We start from the raw sequence: 18,161 nt of genomic DNA, 5'->3' as shown, positions 1-18,161 counted from the left end.
ACCTCTATCATATCCCCCCTCAGCCGTCTCTTCTCCAAGCTGAACTTCCCTAACCTCTTCAGCCTTTCCTCATAGGGGAGCTGTTCCATCCCCTTTATCATTTTGGTAGCCCTTCTCTGTACCTTCTCCATTGCAACTAAGAGCCCCTTTAACCCCTCGGTCATCTAATGGTCCACCTGACTCCCTAACAGTTTTCTTGCTTTGGATATATTTTAAAATATTTTTATTATGAGTTTTTGCCTCTACGGCCAACTTCATTTCAAGTTCTCTCTTCACCTGTCTTATCAATGTTTTACACTTAACTTGACAATGCTTATGTTTTATCCTATTTTCTTCAGATGGATCCTTCTTCCAATTTTTGAAGGATGTTTTTTTGGCTAAAATAATCTCTTTCTCCTCACCTGTTAACCATGACGGTAATCGTTTTGCCTTCCTTCCACCTTTCTTAATGTGTGGAATACATATGGACTGCACCTCTAGGATTGTATTTTTAAAAAATGCCCAAGCCTGTTGAACACTTTTAACCTTTGCAGCTGCACCTTTCAGTTTTTTTCTAACTATTTTCCTCATTTTATCAAAGTTTCCCTTTTGAAAGTTTAGTGCTTGAGCTGCAGATTTACTTATTGTCCCCCTTCCAGTTATTAGTTTAAATTTGATCATGATATGATCACTGTTGCCAAGTGGCCCCACCACTGTTCCCTCTCTCACCAAATCCTGCATTTCACTAAGAATTAAATCTAAAATAGCTCCCTCTCGTGTTCGTTCCTGAACCAATTGCTCCATGAAGCAGTCATTTATTACATCCAGGAACTTTATGTCTCTAGCAAGTCCTGATGTTACATTTACCCAGTCAATATTGGGGTAATTGAAATCTCCCATTATTATTGCACTGCCAAATTGGTTAGCTTCCCTGATTTCTCTAAGCATTTCATCATCTGTCTGAACATTTTGTCCAGGTGGACGGTAGTATACTCCTATCATTATACTCTTACCTAACACACATGGGATTTCTACCCATATAGATTCTACTGAGCATTTAGTCTCTTGTATGATCTTTATCCTGTTGGACTCTTTACCCTCCCGGACATAAAGTGCCACACCCCCACCAAGTTGATCCTCCCTATCATTGCAATCTAATTTGTACCCTGATACAGCTCTGTCCCATTGGTTATCCTCCTTCCACCAAGTCTCTGTGATGCCAGTTATGTCAATCTCATCATTTGCTGCTATACACTCTAACTCTCCCATCTTATTTCTTAGACTTCTGGCATTGGCATACAGAAATTTCAAAGTGTGTTTTTTGTTTGTATTAACAACCTGCTTTTCAGTTGCTAGGGATAATTCGGAAATCATTAGCTTCAGAGATTTTTTACATATAGGCACATGAACTATGTTTGCTTTTAATGGAACCTCTCTGTTGGGTTGCCCTAACTCTCCTGTTTCATTAGTATCCTTCAAGGATACATTTCTCCAAACCATGCACTGCTGAGTGATTGTTGGATTTCCCCCTTGTTCTAGTTTAAAAGCTGCTCTATCTCCTTTTTGAAAGTTAGTGCTAGCAGCTTGGTTCCACTCTGGTTAAGGTGGAGTCCATCCTTTCAGAAAAGTCTCCCCTTTCCCCAAATATTTCCCCAGTTCCTAATAAAGCTGAATTCTTCTTCCCTGCACCATTGTCTCATCCACGCATTGAAACTCTGGAGCTCTGCCTGCCTCTGGGGACCTGCACGTGGAACAGGAAGCATTTCAGAGAATGCCACTCTGGAGGTTCTGGATTTCAGCTTCCTACCTAAAATCCTAAATTTGGCTTCCAGAACATCTATCCCACATTTTCCTATGTCGTTGGTGCCCACATGTACCACAGCCAGACGATCGAAATCGTCTGGCAGGAGAAGAAAATCGTGTTTGGCACGATTTTTTAGTTAAAAAATCGTTAAAAATTGTTTTTTCCGATTAGTGCGCACTAACTCCCGTTAGTGCGCACTAACAGAAAATGATACAAATTGACACTTTCCAGGTCAGTGAAGGTCAGTTAGGAATGAATATGTATTCCTATTGGCTGGCTGCCCTCTTATCTATTGATGTTACCAAGGTTCCCACTGAGGTGATGGTTGGGGGGATGGGAAATGGAACTGGAAACTAACGAACACCAACAGAAAATGATACAAATTGTTGACACTTCCCAGGTCAGTAAAGGTCACTTAGGAATGAATATGTATTCCTATTGGCTGGCTGTGCTCTTATCTATTGATGTTACCAAGGTTCCCACTGAGGTAATGGTTGGGGGGATGTGAAATGGAAACAGTTGGAAGCTTGACAAAAAAAGTAATGTGATGATCATCACTCATGTGACTAGAACTTGTTTGTTTATTATTTTTGTTAGCAGGCACGTGAAATGCTAGTGCATGTTGAATTTGCCAATCACTGTGCATTTTAGAAAGGTGGTCCTGGCTGGAACTACACAGTTCAAATATAGGTGGTAATTGATTGTTGGTAAGTGTATTTTTTAAGTAGCCACACTGGCCACCAGTATGTTTACTTTTCCTCCTACTTAACTCACTAGCTCAGCTTTATAAGAAGGGCTTCTCTGCTTGTGTGTTGCTTTTGTTTGGTGTGAGGAGAGCAGAAACATCAGATCTTTATTCAATCTACTACAGTCATCTATTATATTAACCTACTCAATTTTTTAAAATGATTTATTATATCACTGAATTAATAATTAATTATTATTAGGTGGTTTGTGAATGTCTGACTAGGCTACTAGCCTAGTGTCACTGGTGAGGCTAGTGGCATTTTAGCAGAATTATAATTTATTTTTATTAGTACTGCAGCATTAATATATTCAAGCCTAGGTAGGCAGGCAGTGCACCACTCCAGCAGTCACATCATTGCTTCCTGTGCATTGCATTATGTGCACACATTGACTCCAGCTTGGGGACAAGGCAGGTCTCCTTTACTGCACACATTGACTCCAGCTTGGGGAAAATGGCAGGTCTCCTTTACTGCACACATTGATTCCAGCTTGGGGATAAGGCAGGTCTCCTTTACAGCACACTGACTCCAGCTTGGGGACAAGGCAGGTCTCCTTTACTGCACCCATTGACTCCAGCTTGGGTACAAGGCAGGTCTCCTTCCTGCACACATTGACTCCAGCTTGGGGAAAAGGCAGGTCTCCTTTACAGCACATTGACTCCAGCTTGGGGAAAAGGCAGGTCTCCTTTACTGCACACATTGATTCCAGCTTGGGGATAAGGGAGGTCTCCTTTACTGCACACATTGACTCCAGCTTGTGGACACGGCAGATCTCCTTTACTGCACACACTGACTCCAGCTGGGGAAAAGGCAGGTCTCCTTTCCTGCACACATTGACTCCAGCTTGTGGAAAAGGCAGGTCTCCTTTACTGCACACATTGACTCCAGCTTGTGGAAAAGGCAGGTCTACTTTACTGCACACACTGAATCCAGCTTGGGACAAGGTAGATCTCCTTTACTGCACACACTGACTCCAGCTTGGGGACAAGGCAGGTCTCCTTTACTGCACACACTGACGCCAGCTGTGGAAAAGGCAAATCTCCTTTACTGCACACATTGACTCCAGCATGTGGAAAAGGCAGGTCTCCTTTACTCCACACATTGACTCCAGCTTGTGGAAAAGGCAGGTCTCCTTTACTGCACACATTGATTCCAGCTTGGGAAAAGGCAGGTCACCTTTTCTGCACACACTGACTCCAGCCTGGGGATAAGACAGGTCTCCTTTACAGCACATTGACTCCAGCTTGGGGAAAAGGCAGATCTCCTTTACTGCACACACTGACTCCAGCTGGGGAAAAGGCAGGTCCCCTGGTATCAGGGTTAGGGCACTGTGTGCAGGAAGATCACAACACTCCTGGTATTAATAGGGATAGGGCACTGTGTACATGAAGATCACAACACCCCTGGTGCCAGGGTTAGGGCACTGTGTGCAGGAAGATCACAACACCCCTGGTATCAGGGTTAGGGCACAAGTTCTAGTCACATTTACTGATCACATTACTTTTTTTGTCAAGCTACCAACTGTTTCCATTTCCCATCCCCCATATACTGTCAGTGGGAACCTTGGTAACATGAATAAATAAGAGGGCAGCCAATAGGAATACATATTCATTCCTAAACTGACCTTAACTGACCTGAAAAGTGTCAAATTGTATTATTTTCTGTTAGTGTGCACTAACGGGAGTTAGTGCGCACTAATCGGAAAAAACGATTTTTAACGATTTTTTAACTAAAAAATCGTGCCAAACATGATTTTCTTCTCCTGCCAGATGATTTCGATCGTTAAGACGATAGGGCACATGATTCACATCCCTACAGACCAATATGCATTCAGTACATTGCAGTCTGTTTCTATGCATATGCAAACTGACTAAACCTTATGATATCAGAAAAGCAGCAGATTGGTAATCATCACTGATTACTATCCAAGTCCTTGAAGAAGTGGTCAACTGATCGCCACATAGCCAACTGTGCAATCGCTGATATCTCCTAGCCGCCTCCTTCTCATACCGACAATATAAACAGACAGTGTGCCACCAGAAAGTTGCATTCAAGTTAGTAGGCTTTTTCCAATTGAGAAACACCAGTTGAGAGCTAAAGATAGCAAAAACATGAGTAACTTCCCACTTGAAGGAGATAAAGGTGGCTGAATGCAAGAGATTTAAGAATGACAAGATTATAAGACATGGCCATGTTATATTTAACATTTTGGAAATCATATACCATACACCTTGCCAAAAGAGAGTTGTAACTTGATAATGATAAAGAAGATGGGATAAGGCAGTCTTGGGAACTCCACAGGACCAACAGTGATGAGTATCAGAGAGGACGGCTTTATATGGTCAAGGTATCCAAACTGCACAGTAGGCAAGAAAAAACATGCACTGAATGAGATGAGAACAAAGAGATACTCGTATAGATTTATCCCAACATATAGTCCAATTTACAGATCATGGCACAGACACCTTCTAGGCCAGTGCAATATGGGAAGGAGTGAAGTTTGAAATATTTATAAATGTGTGATGCTCTATGACCATTAAGGGTTAGGGATTAAGAACTTTAATTACATGGGGTATTTGAGAAATCAATTATAATCTAAATAAAATATTACTAAATCAAGAAATTAATTCGGCCCAATAAAGAAATTGAGAAGAAGGGAATTGATTCTTGGCCTGCAATTGTGCAAATGAAAGAGGCAGATCTTTCTGAAATTGATGGGTTAGGAGACCATATACCTGCAACGTGCCATATGGGCCAATTAATTGGTTTTCGGGCAATCTTGAATTTGGAATTCAGTCATAATGATACCAATGCCGATGACGTCCATGGCACAGACAAGTGTGGAACTACATTTTGCAAAGTGTGAAAGGCTGTATAAGTAGTTAACAGGATGGGGTGAGAACAAAGGAAGTCATTGTGGCCAACCCTGGCACAGCAGATAGAGGGACTGGATTAGTTATAGCTTGTTCCAATGGAAGACATACTGGGAGAGAAGAGAGATGAACACCTTCTGAGATCCAGGCAAGAACCTGCTGCAAGATGAACAAAAGGTGATAATAACAAAAATCTGGAAAGTTAACTCTCCCTTTTTGCCTAGGCAATTTGAGAGAACGCAATTCTATAGATGGAGGTTTATTATTCCATAAAAAGCATGATAGTAAATCATCTGCTCTACAGTAGAATTTACAAGAGAATATAATTGGTAACATGCTAAGCATAAAATTGATCTGAAGGGCAAGCACCATCTTAATAGTGTCCAATCGACCCTGCCATGAAAGGAATAGGGGTGACCATTTAGTAACACTCTCAGTTACAAGAGTGAGGATGCTGTCTTCTGTTTTTGGCAATTTCCGAGGCAAGGAAGTATAAAAATACATACAAAGGTATTTGAGACCGTCAGGGAGCCATCAAAACTGGTGAAATTGGGAAGCAATTTCAATGGCTCATCTGTTGAGAGGCATTAATTCAGATTTTCTCCAATTAATATGATATTCAGAGATGGATGAGAAAGAAGAATTATGCTCCATGAATTATTGGAATTGTATCTAGAAGTTGGCTGATAAACAAGAGAACATCATCAGCATAAGCTGTCAATTTAAATTCCACCCCTCAAAATCAAATTCCGGTTATGGCAGGGTCTTGCCGAATAGCTAATATATTCAACATGTTTGAAAGCCTTTGTGGCAACAAGCGATAGAGCTGCTAGGGGCTCTGGGATACACTTGGATATTTGCAATAGATTAAGAAAAAGTCACACATTATCTGTAATGAGTTGACCTTTCATAAATCTAGATTGAGTTACATGCAATAATTTATTAACCGCACTACTGAATCTTAACGTAAGCAATTTTATAAAAATGTTGTAGTTAACATTAAGATGGGAGATTGGCTTATATTTATTTTATTTATTTTTAGATTTTTATATACCGGTGTTCCTATATGAAATAAAGATCACATCGGTTTACATTGAAACAGAACATGAAAATTGCCAAAAGGCATTACATAGAACAAGGTTATGAAACTTGGAACAGTGTACATAAGTTCAAAATTTAATGATAACGTTGTAACATTGATGACCAAAAGATAAAGGAGAAAAAAAAAAAAGACTTAAACAATTAAGTTGACAGGTCTTATTGAGCATAAAAATTATAACGTATAAGTGAGAACGTCTCAAGTGTCCTGCAGCAAGAGATTAGATACCGAAGTAGGTAGTGGTATGGAAAATGGGGGTTTGTGAAGAAGATATGTTCTTGCTGGTTGGAGGGGAAAAAATGATGATCATGGTTCTGGAAATCTTATAATAAGATACCTGTAATGGATCCTTGCTCGGTTTTGGTGAGGGGCAGCCAAGCCAGAAGTTTGCATGATCGCATATAGAGACTCCAAAGGAGGCAGGAGCGGAGAGACAGAAGCTTTATAAAACTCCACTGATATCCTATTCAAGCCCCGTGCCTTCCTTGATTGGAGTGAAGAAATGGTTAGCCATATTTCAGACTGTGTGATCGGCTTATCTAACCTTTCTCTATCTGCAATAGTGAGATATAGAAGCTCTAGGGAAGAAAGAAAATTAGTAATAAGAGAAGGATCTTTGCAGGATTCAAAAGCATAAAGGGATAGATGATACTCTTGAAACTCACAAAGAATTTCAGCTTTCATGGAACACATTGCACCATTCTTGGATTTGAGAGCAACAATCTGTTGATGATCTTTACAAGCCCGGAGATATGTAGACAATAGTCTACCAGACTTATTTTGCTCTGAATAGTTCCTAGATTCTTAAAGAATATAGGGCCTTATTTTCTAAGGCTATCGCAGGCTTGTGCTAACAGCTCAAGACTGCAATAGCTGGCAAAGGTAGCGCACGCCTGCGCTACCTACATCGGGGCGGAGTTGGCCCCGGAAGAAGAGGAGTCGGGGCATCACTGGGGCTGACTCTGCGAGGATGGCGCAGACAGCGAAAAGGTAAGGAGCCTTTTTGCTGCCTATTTCGCGCCCAATAACTACACCTTCTATGCCTGCAGTGACTGCATCATGGAGGTGTGATCACTGCCGGCTAGCGAAGGACCGCCCCCCGTTTCAGCCCCCCGCCCCTCTTTACCGCATTTTTCTAAAGTACCGCAGGCCTGCAATACTTTAGAAAATGAGGCCCATAGTCTTATCCATCTGACTACTTAATAAAGTATTGTATTAATACTTCAATTTGAATAAATTTTGCAAGAGGGAATTATCTAATGAGCTAATATGCACCTGCATCAAAAGGGAGATCTGAGATTTTAAATCAGCAAGTTAAGTCTTGAAAACTTTACATGCAGGCACTGAGTAACTAATGATTTTGCCATGCAAAGTGGATTTGAATGCTTCCCATATAGTTTGCTGCAGCATATCTTGAGGGTTGTTAAGAGTAAAAAAAACTCCTCTATGAAAGCTGTGATTCGTGATTGAAAACTGGTGTCTTATAACAGAGTTGCATTACATTTCCAGCTGAACATATTGGATGGGGATAGATCCCAATGCAAGAATAGAGATACCGTAGCATGATCAGATATTAGTATTGGGAAAATTGTAGAGGTGAAAGCAAGCTGCATTAAAGAGCTGGAAATTAAAAAATAACCAATACAAGAGTAGGAGTGATGAGGAAAGGAAAAAAGGTATAATCTTTATCAGTAGGATGCAATAACCTCCAGGGCTCTACTAAACCAAAAGTAGAGATAAGATTGTTGACTGCCTTGTGAGAAGCAGTGGAACTAGCGCGGTGATCAGATTGACGATCCATGATCAAATCCACAAGTTGATTAAAATCACCTCACAGCAGTACAGGAATATCAGCATGAGTACATAACTGAATAGAAATATCCATATAAAAGGCATGCACATCTGTGTTCAGAGCATAAATAATTAATAGTAAAAGTTTGGTATTATGGATTGAAACCACTGCAGCAATCCATCTGCCTTCGGGGTCTGATTCTTGTTGAATTAGTTGTAGAGACAGGGACTTATGGACTGATATGGCAATTCTGTGTTTCTTGTGAACCTCTGGAGCAGAAAAGACGGCCAACCCAACCCTGTTTAAGCCTGAGGGATTCAGAATGGGCCAGATGTGTTTCCTGTAGAAAAACTATGTCAGGATGGAGAGATTTAAACTGAGTAAGGATTTTTTTTTTTCTCTTGATGCAGTGGTTCAACTCATTAACCTTCAAAGTGAACATTTTTAAGTCAACTGCCATTGTACAGTAAGGGAAAAGGGATAGAACCTATTGGGAATACAGAACAAAAAGAGAAAGAGACCAAGGAGTAGAGGTCCAATTGGACAGCAAGGTAAAATAACTCCATGGACAAGGTAAATATAAAGAAAAACATAAAAAACAAAAAAATCAGCACACAAAAAAAAGTGGTATGCTTCCACCCACGTCGACTTTGGGCCTTCCTAGGTGCACACGCGTGCCACTGGGCCCTCCTTTGAAGCCTCTTCGTCGGGAACCTCGGGGGCATCCCTGATTGATGATGTCATCGGACCTAGATACTTAAGCTCCACATTCACCCCCAGCTAGCCAACTTGGCAACAAGTTCCATGCATCTCTACAAACTCCTGCCTTCGTGTTCCTGTGGCTATGCTATCGGACTCCTTGGACTTGGACTCTGTCTGGTACCCACTCCTCGGGAGCCAGTGTGCGCAGTTTACATGGTTTGGTCTCCTGGCCTCCCCCGCTCCTTGGGCTGCCCTGTGCCTCTTGGAGTTCTACCCTGCAAGGCTCCCTGCTCCTTGGGTCTGCCTCTGGAACACCTCTGCCACTCAGGAGTTCTACCTCAGTGCTTCCCCGCTCCTCGGGGCTGCGCCTACGTGCTACTCAAGACACTGTCAGTACTTCCCCACTCCTCGGGGCAGTGCTCTCATGCTAAACTGTGACTGTCCATGCCTCCTCGCTCCTCGGGTTCATGCCTACGTGCTGTACTGAGACTGCCAGCACTCCTCCGCTCCTCGGGGCAGTGCTTCCATGCTATACAGAGACTGTCAGAGTTCCCGCTCCTCGGGGTTGTGCATACATCATCAGTGGAGACCTGACTCGGGCTTCCCTGCTCTGCTGGTTGGCCTACGTCATTACATCAACACCTCCTACATGGCACAGCTCCACCTCTTGGGGTTGCCTCTCCGAAATACCTCCTGCATGGTCAGTCTTGTCACCCACTTTGCATCTGTCTGGCGCCTACCCCTTCAGGGTCTCTGCTCTGGTATGATCTCCAGCCAGTCACCCTACTGGGGTAATTCTCCTAGCTCCTTTGGACATCTCCATAGCCTCACCCAGAGCTCCCCACTGTGCCTGACCTTGCCTCTCCACGGATTGGACCTGTGGGGCTCCTCCCCACAGGTGGTAACAACTCCCATCTCGGGCCAAGGGTCCACATACCCACAAACCATAACAAGATTCCCAGGGACATGGGGAAAAAATAGGTAGACAAATGTGGTGAGGCAAGGAAACAGGCCTCTCAGTCCTCCAGCAATGAGAAAAGAAACATTAAAAAAAAAACAAACTCAGTTGCCTGAGTAGGATAGAGAATCAACAGACATCAATATCAACAAGTAATAGGAGAATGAATGCTAAGGAAACACAAACATATGGTATATATAATTTATAGATTGGAAGTTGTCCCATCAGAAGCCAGGCCTGAATATCCTTTGAGAAAAACAAGTAGATGGTATCAGCAAAATTGGGGCCACAGTGTCCAACACCTCCAAACCGGAAGTGGGGAAAAATAAATTAGCAAATACTAAAAATAAAAAATAAAGTTGTAGAATTATATAAAAGATACTATATTAGTGTCAGCAAATAAAAAGAAGTGAAGAGATGCAACAAGAGATGGGACCCAACAGGCCAAAATGAGGTGGCAACCATCTTCCACCACAATGCAGATGAAAAGAGAGAAAAAGGCATAATGTAGAAAGCCAAGTAATCATGCGAGGACAATTTGAGGCATTCCAAGTAGGCAATTAGCTCCTTATGGTCCTCATAAGAACAAGTTGAGTTATTATGGGTGACCCTCAACCTGGCAGGGTAGAGCAGGTTGTACTGAGCTCCCACCTCTCTCAGACGTGATCAAAGTCCCAGAAAGGCCTTCCTACAAGCGGCTGTGATTTTAGCTAAATCCAGTATGAAGGTGAGATGCATTGAGTCATGGGTGATTGGTGCCTTGGCTTTGGTAGTCATCAGAATTGCCAGAACTTGTTGATAACGTAAGATCTTCAGAATTATCGGTCACGGGTGCATTGCCTGGGGTGTTGGCCTTGATGGAACGCGATGGGCACATTCAATCTCTAGCAGCAAGTCAAATTGAAGGCTCAGACTTGCAGGAATCAGTTGTTGAACAAAGAACAAGATATCAGGGCCCTCTCTACCCTCCGGTATGCCGAGGATAGGAATATTGTTGCACCGGTTATGATTAGACAAATCCTTGAAATCACGCTGAAGGGAGGTGAATTTCTGCACCATAGCTTGACGCTCAAAACTACCGCTTTACACAAATCCATCCTTTGTTCTAAGGAGTACAAATGGGACGGTATGGCACTGACCGTAATGGCCAAATCTGATAGCTCTAATTTTATGGCGTAAGTAATTTCGGTATTATGGTGCAGAATTTCTTTTAGCTGCTGTAGCTCAGCCAGAATTGGATCACAGTCCATCAGCACCTTCCCAACAGGGCTTTCTCCAGTGAGGGGGGATCATGTTTTGTTCTCTTTGACCCCAAAGTGACAGCAAAAGCTGCCTCAATCTTCCCAGATTTTGGCACAGACATTATATAAGACCATCCAAATATAGCAGGAAGGAATGAAGCAAAAAAATAAGGCAACAGTAGGCTGAAATAAGGCAAAGAGTTCCGAGGAGCTGAGTAACTAAGCAGCCATCTTTCTTGGTGCTCACCAGCGCTCATCCTCCCCCCTCCCTCCAAGCTACTAATCTTACAAGATCATCAGCCAGGGAGTGATGGCCAGCTAGTTCTGAAAATGTTTGCAGTACCTTAAGCTAGCATCAGGTATCTTTCCACTCTCTCCAGAGCTTTAAACTGGCAAAATCATGAGAAGAAAAAAAAAAAAAAGAATTTACTGCAATTCAAAAAAGTTTGGGGTAGGTTACAAAGTGTGATCCAACAAAAAATCATCACTGTGCCTATTTTCCTTCTCTTCCCTCTTGTTTTGTGAGGCAGGTATATCTGAGATAAAGTGCTTTTAGGGGCTAATATTATAAGTTGGCTGGTAAATACATGCTTAAGTTTCACTAAATTTCAAAGTGGATTTAACACTGCATAAGTTTGCTTTGAAATAATCCCACCAAATGTACTCATTCACAATCACTCTTGTTTTGTGCATGGAAATTTTTTTAGGAAAATGTACACGCATAATTTAAAATAAAATGTGAACGTATGCATACAAGTCTAACCCCTCCCCAGTTCTGTTCCTGGTAGTGCTTCATTCGATCCAGGTAATGTTGTGCATGCAAACAAGCAGTATGTGTATACGTTTACCTGCATATTGGGTAGGGAAATTTGTAAAAGGTCATTTCTATGGGTAAAACACTCTTTTACCCTCAGAAATTCCTCAGAAAATTCCTGTTTTAATAAAGGAAAGCTGGAAAATGTGAGTTAGCCCTGAAAGCTTAAGCTTTGATGCATGCCTGGTTAAGCCATACAAATCTATGAGTAAGGATGCACTGAAACGAGCAGGACTCATCCAGGTTGCTGTGTTTTACCACTCTACTTGTAGTGTTGATACAATGCGCTAAGAAAAGATATTGAACAGAGGACATTCCTCCCTTAGCTCCATGAGCTCATCCAGTTGTCATTCCCCTGTGTGAAGTGACACTGTAAACAAGATCTGGGAGGGGGAAGTTCATTCTGCACATAATGGTGTTTTTACTGTACAGCAGTACATTAGTAAGTACATATATCTAGCAAAACAATGGAGGTCCTTTTCCTCACAACTCGTGAAGACAAATTATAATCTTTGGGGGCCGTCACTTTCAATTAAGATTGAAAGTTGGATTTTGGTCTGTCCCTGCAGGTTGCCCATGTCTTCCACCTTGTCTTTATGACTAGTCAGCTCTCAGATGTTCCTCTCATGGCCTCCACTAGGGATGTGCAGAGCAAAATTTTATGTTCATATTTTTTATGTCCGAAAGGGGGTCCCACTTGCGGCCAATATGGACATAAAAAAAATCCAATGAGTTGGGTATATGTACATAGGTGCAAAAAAAAAATTTAAACCCCCTCACCCTCCTTAATCCCCCCCCCAGACTTACCACAACTCCCTGGTGATCGAGCGAGGAGTGAGGACGTCATTTCTGCAATCCTTGGCGAGAAGCATGTGACGTCGGTGGCACGTCGAGTGACGCGGCGTCACGTGATTCCCGGCTCGTTCGCGCCGGACGGCTCGTTCGGCCCAAAAAGAACTTTTGGCCAGCTTGGGGGGGCCTCCTGACCCCCCCAAGCTGGCCAAAAGTTCTTTTTGGGCCGAACGAGCCGTCCGGCGCGAACTCGCCGGGAATCACGTGGCGCCGCGTCACTCAGACGCGACGTCACGTGATTCCCGGCGAGTTCGCGCCAGACGGCTCGTTCGGCCCAAAAAGAACTTTTGGCCAGCTTGAGGGGGTCAGGAGGCCCCCCCAAGCTGGCCAAAAGTTCTTTTTGGGCCGAACGAGCCGTCCGGCGCGAACTTGCCGGGAATCACGTGACGCCGCGTCTGAGTGACGCGGCGCCACGTGATTCCCGGCTCGTTCGCGCCGGACGGCTCGTTCGGCCCAAAAAGAACTTTTGGCCAGCTTGGGGGGGTCAGGAGGCCCCCCCAAGCTGGCCAAAAGTTCTTTTTGGGCCGAACGAGCCGTCCGGCGCGAACGAGCCGGGAATCACGTGACGCCAGCGTCACTCAACGTGCCGCCGACGTCACATGCTTCTCGCCAAGGATTGCAGAAATGGCGTCCTCACTCCTCGCTCCATCACCAGGGAGTTGTGGTAAGTCGGGGGGGGGGGATTAAGGAGGGTGAGGGGGTTTATATTTTTATTTTGGCTCAACAATCGCGATTTCCCACATATCGAACATATCTATGTTCGATATGTGGGAAATCCGATCGTTTATGTCGAATCAATTTTTTAAGTAAAAAAAAAATATGAGTTGCGTTTTACTAATGCGGTCAATCCGAATGCACACCCCTAGCCTCCACTATACATTACCCACATAGTCTCCAGTATTTTCAGCACTTAAGGATCCATTTAATATATCTGAGTATGCAGGAAAATCAGCAGGTCTGTGGTAAAACTTCAAAAACTCTTCTGCATAGTTGTTTCTGGCAGAAGTGCTAATTGGTGGTCAAAAGGTGCTATTAATCAGAGCGATTTTTGTGATTTTTTTAAAGATAAATATTATATTTTGCAGTTACAATAAAATTGTTTTAATATTAAACAGAATTGTATCTTTATTCAGTATGGATGCTGAAATGTCATAGGTATAACTATGTATTATATTACCCTTTGATAAACATGACCAGTCCTTTAAAACCACCACCAGTCTGCAGTAACAGTGGATATTTGTAGTAACCTGCACTTATTTACAGCATGAATTTCACCACTGAAGTGTATGGAACATTTCCTGAATATGTACAAATTGCTGCACATATTAGAAGCTTGAGTGGAGATTGCTGACATTTTTAAAGGCCCAGCAATGTAATACATGTTTACAAGGCATTGCCATCTGGCCATCACTATGCCTACCTCTGGGCAACCCATTAATATCTAGTTATTGACTGGTTGTTGGCTCCACTAGTTTCTTGCATTTGTCAGTGCAACTTCAGTCTATGGACTGATGTAAAGGCCTACTAGTTCTTACTTTAACTACATTGTAATTTCTCTGTAAAATGCCTGCAACACTGCCAGTCAACAGTCATTTTCAAAAATAACTTTTCCCTGTTATGTGCCATGAAAAAATACCCAAACCTTTATTGACTGGGATCTGAAATTTCATAGCATTGAAGGCAGTAATGAATAGTCCAGATTATAATGGTTTGCAGTAGTTATTCACTAATATACTATATACAGTGGAACTCATGATTATGTTGATCGTAGGTGATATAGAAAAGTCATAAAAATGTTAGCTAAAGAACCGATGGAAAATGAAATGTCATTTCTGACTTCCTGCTTAGTCTGAATTTTCTGCTTCCATTAGCAATCTGTGGAGGTGAGATTCACAAAGACGCCGGTCAAATCCAGTCTCCCAATTATCCAGATGACTACAGACCAATGAAGGAATGTGTGTGGAAAATAAAAGTATCAGAGAACTACAATGTTGGATTAACCTTTCAGGCGTTTGAGGTAAAGCTTTTTTAACTGATCTCAGCACACCATTCAGGGGATAGATGGCATTGGCATTTACGAGCCTCCTCCCAACAATGAAGCACAGCATTGTCTATAAAAAAAAACAAAAAAACTCTAGAGTCAGTTTGGCTTTCTCCAGACCTTTCCTCTTGCATAATTATTCTAGAAGATTAAGGGGATTTCACCTTATCTGTACTTTTTGAATCAGAATGTTTAAAACACCGACAATATTTTCCTTTGTCAAATGTAATAATCTGGTACCACTGGTTCCTTGTGGAATCCTTTAAATAATGGGGCCATTACTACTTTTCTAAATCTGTTTGTTACAAAATGGAATGTTGTAAACAACAACAACAAAAAATCGTACTTTTAATATTTCAACAAACCTCAATGAGACAAGCATTGATGATTCTTACCTAGGTGAGCTCCACAATAGAGAACAATCTTTAACGAATACAGAAATACACAGTATTTGAGCAGTGGAGTACAATAGTGAAGCTTTTTTACCCACTTTAAATACATTACTTTAGATTTATGCTGTATCTGTGAGGCAATTCATATAAGCATCTCTTGTGGCTCTCTGGCAATGTGTAAAATATAGAATATAATGCCCGATACAGATTGTAAGGGCAATCTAGTCTCCTTAAATTGCTACTCATTACATGATTCATCTATGGCTTACCTTCATTGTTTTGCAGCTGTGCTTATCCCATGCTTTCTTGAATTCTATCACTATATTTGTCTCTGCCACCTCTTGGAGGCATTTCCATGCATCCAATACCCTTTCTGAAAAGAAGTATGTTCTAATATTACTTCCATATTTGCCTTGTATCGTGACCTCTTCTAGAACTTCCTTTTCTTTCTTTGTGTATTATTGATACCTCTGAGGTATTTGACATCTGTATTATATCCTCTCCCTCTCTCCTCTGCTCTAGAATCTACATTTGAGCATAAGTTTAGCTACATGGGACTAAAGTCTGTTTGTATGTTCTGCCTGCAGACTTTTGCCTGAATTTTCAGAGCAAACATATGCATAAGTTCACTTTGAAAATCCACAGGTGGCTTCAGTGCACACGCCGACTCACGTGTAGAGATTTATATGAACATTTTCCAAATCTGAAAGTATGTGGGTAAATGTTTTCCCTGCCCTTCTCTCCCCATGCCAGGTTGTATGTTTATAATTGAGTTATGCGCATTCTTTTAGTTCACACAACCTCCTGAGATGATTTTCAAAAGCCAATTTATGCGCATAAAGCAGGGTTTATGAGCATACATCCTTTTGAAAAATACCCCCAAAAGGTATGCAAAGTATAGCAATAGAAAGAAGAGGGATGCTATGTTTGTATATAGCCAGAGTTTGTAAATATGATCGTGTATTCCAGTCTTCCAAATTCAAGGCTAAAATACAATTGAATGCATTTTGTTACCAAAAACAGGAATGATGCAACATTTCAAATACAGTAGTCATGTTTGCCTTAATTGCAATTCTGCATCTTATACTTCATGGTAACTAACTATTACATCATTGAAGTCAGATGCTCACCACTGTAAATTTAAATCAACCAACTTTATTTATCCTATTTAAGAAGCAGCTTGGAATCTAGAATAAGCGTCTAGTCCCCAGGCATGTTTCACAGACATCTCTACTAACTTGAAGGGCCCACTTGTCAACTTGGCACTAAACAAGAATATTACCCATTACTTGCACAATAGCATAAGTTTTATATCCAAGCAGATTATTTGCTTTTTTATACTGAAGATGACTCTTTCCTATCTCAAAGAGCAGTGATTAGGTAAATTCTAGTCATGGACAAATACTCTGATTTAGATGGAGTTTAGGATTATTCTTCAAATTTGCAAATGTTCTTTCCCCTATCTCTGTTGTATAATAACTGTAGGGGTTTATTTACTAAGCTATGTTCTAATTAACACGTGTTGTTTTGAGCAATATTATTTACTTTTTTGATATTTAGTTTATGCCTTTCAGCATTATCATGGGAAAAATCCAGTCCAATGTAAAGCTAAATATAAGGAGCTGCATTACATGCAAATACATGCAAAGCAACTCATTATATAAAAGGAATAATCTTCACAAGCCTCATTATTCAGCAAACATTAATTATATTTCCATAGATCTAATTAAAGTTCTCCAGGTAGTACTAGCATGAATCCCACCCACCTCCATGTCTAATAAACTCTAGTGGTCCTCCCAGCATCCCCCCCCATACTTAAATGTCAAAAAATGTATGCCCCATGTAAACCCCACTCTCCCAATCAAATCCCTAACTTCACCCTCCCAAATCCCTCCATGCTTACCAGAAACTCCTTAAGAGTCTAGTGAAGGCAGGAGTGATCCCTACTAGATCCTGTCCTATCAGTAGTACCATCTCTCATCCTCCCCCTCCATACACAGAGAAGCAAATATTGCTTCTCTGTGTATGGAGGGGGAGGATGAGAAAAAGGGTACAGGAACTTCTGGGGGTCAGTTGATGCTATTTTAAAAAATGTCACCAGTGTACCTGAGTGAGTGGGGATCACTCCTGCTTTCACTAGACCCTCATGGAATTTCTGGTAAGCCTAAGGATCCAGAAGGGTGGGGATCTGGAAGAGGGGGGCACTTCTTTCTATGGAAGTAGGGCTTAAGGGGGGGGGATCTAAATATTTTTTAAATTAGCATGGATGGAATTTGGAGGAAGGTGGGAAGGCCTCTACACCTCTAGGGATTATGAGACACAGGCGTGGGTATATTTTCATTAGTGTTGCAGCTACTTTAATAAATGATATCCATGAATCTGGCTGTAATTTACTTACAATAAAGTTAAGATATAAGTTGGTTGGATAAGTTAACTCAGATATTCAGTGGGATATCTGGCAAAACCTACCTGGATAACTTGCAAACTAGCCAGCTAGTTTTGAATATCACTTTTAAGGTTGCAAAGTTATTCAGATAACTTAAACTTAACCAGTGATTTTCAAAGAATATCGCTGAGTAAGCTGTTGTAAAAAAAAAAAAAGAAGCTCCTACAAGGATCTTTTGGCCCAATCCAGCAACTCACACTCTGAAAGAACCTCGAGTGCCCCCAGAAAACAAAATAAAGTTATGGGCCACCAAGCACAATAATTATCCCACCCCTCCCACTTCAAAATTTACAAACTTTTGTGCTGCTGCTTTGTTATCCCTCTCCTCTCCCATCCTTACTACAAGCTTTGGGGCAGATTTTCAAAGGGTTACGTGTGCAACTTATGTGCATAACCCCGAGAAAGTGCTTCTGAGTGCGCTG

The 18,161-nt window shown here is 41.7% G+C and overlaps 1 protein-coding gene across 1 annotated transcript in view; it reads left to right on the top strand.

Moving 5' to 3' along the window:
• The window catches only part of LOC115082243 (tolloid-like protein 1), a gene marked incomplete at both ends in the record, with an annotated part of 127,182 nt that overhangs the window by 52,343 nt on the left and 56,678 nt on the right, over positions 1 to 18,161 (top strand). The window contains 1 exon segment of the mRNA XM_029586491.1: positions 14,732 to 14,877. Coding sequence (XP_029442351.1) covers positions 14,732 to 14,877 — 146 coding nt within the window.

The sequence above is a fragment of the Rhinatrema bivittatum genome, unplaced genomic scaffold, assembly GCF_901001135.1.
Source record: "Rhinatrema bivittatum unplaced genomic scaffold, aRhiBiv1.1, whole genome shotgun sequence".
Lineage (NCBI taxonomy): Eukaryota > Metazoa > Chordata > Amphibia > Gymnophiona > Rhinatrematidae > Rhinatrema > Rhinatrema bivittatum.
This window is presented reverse-complemented; position numbering and strand designations above follow the sequence as displayed.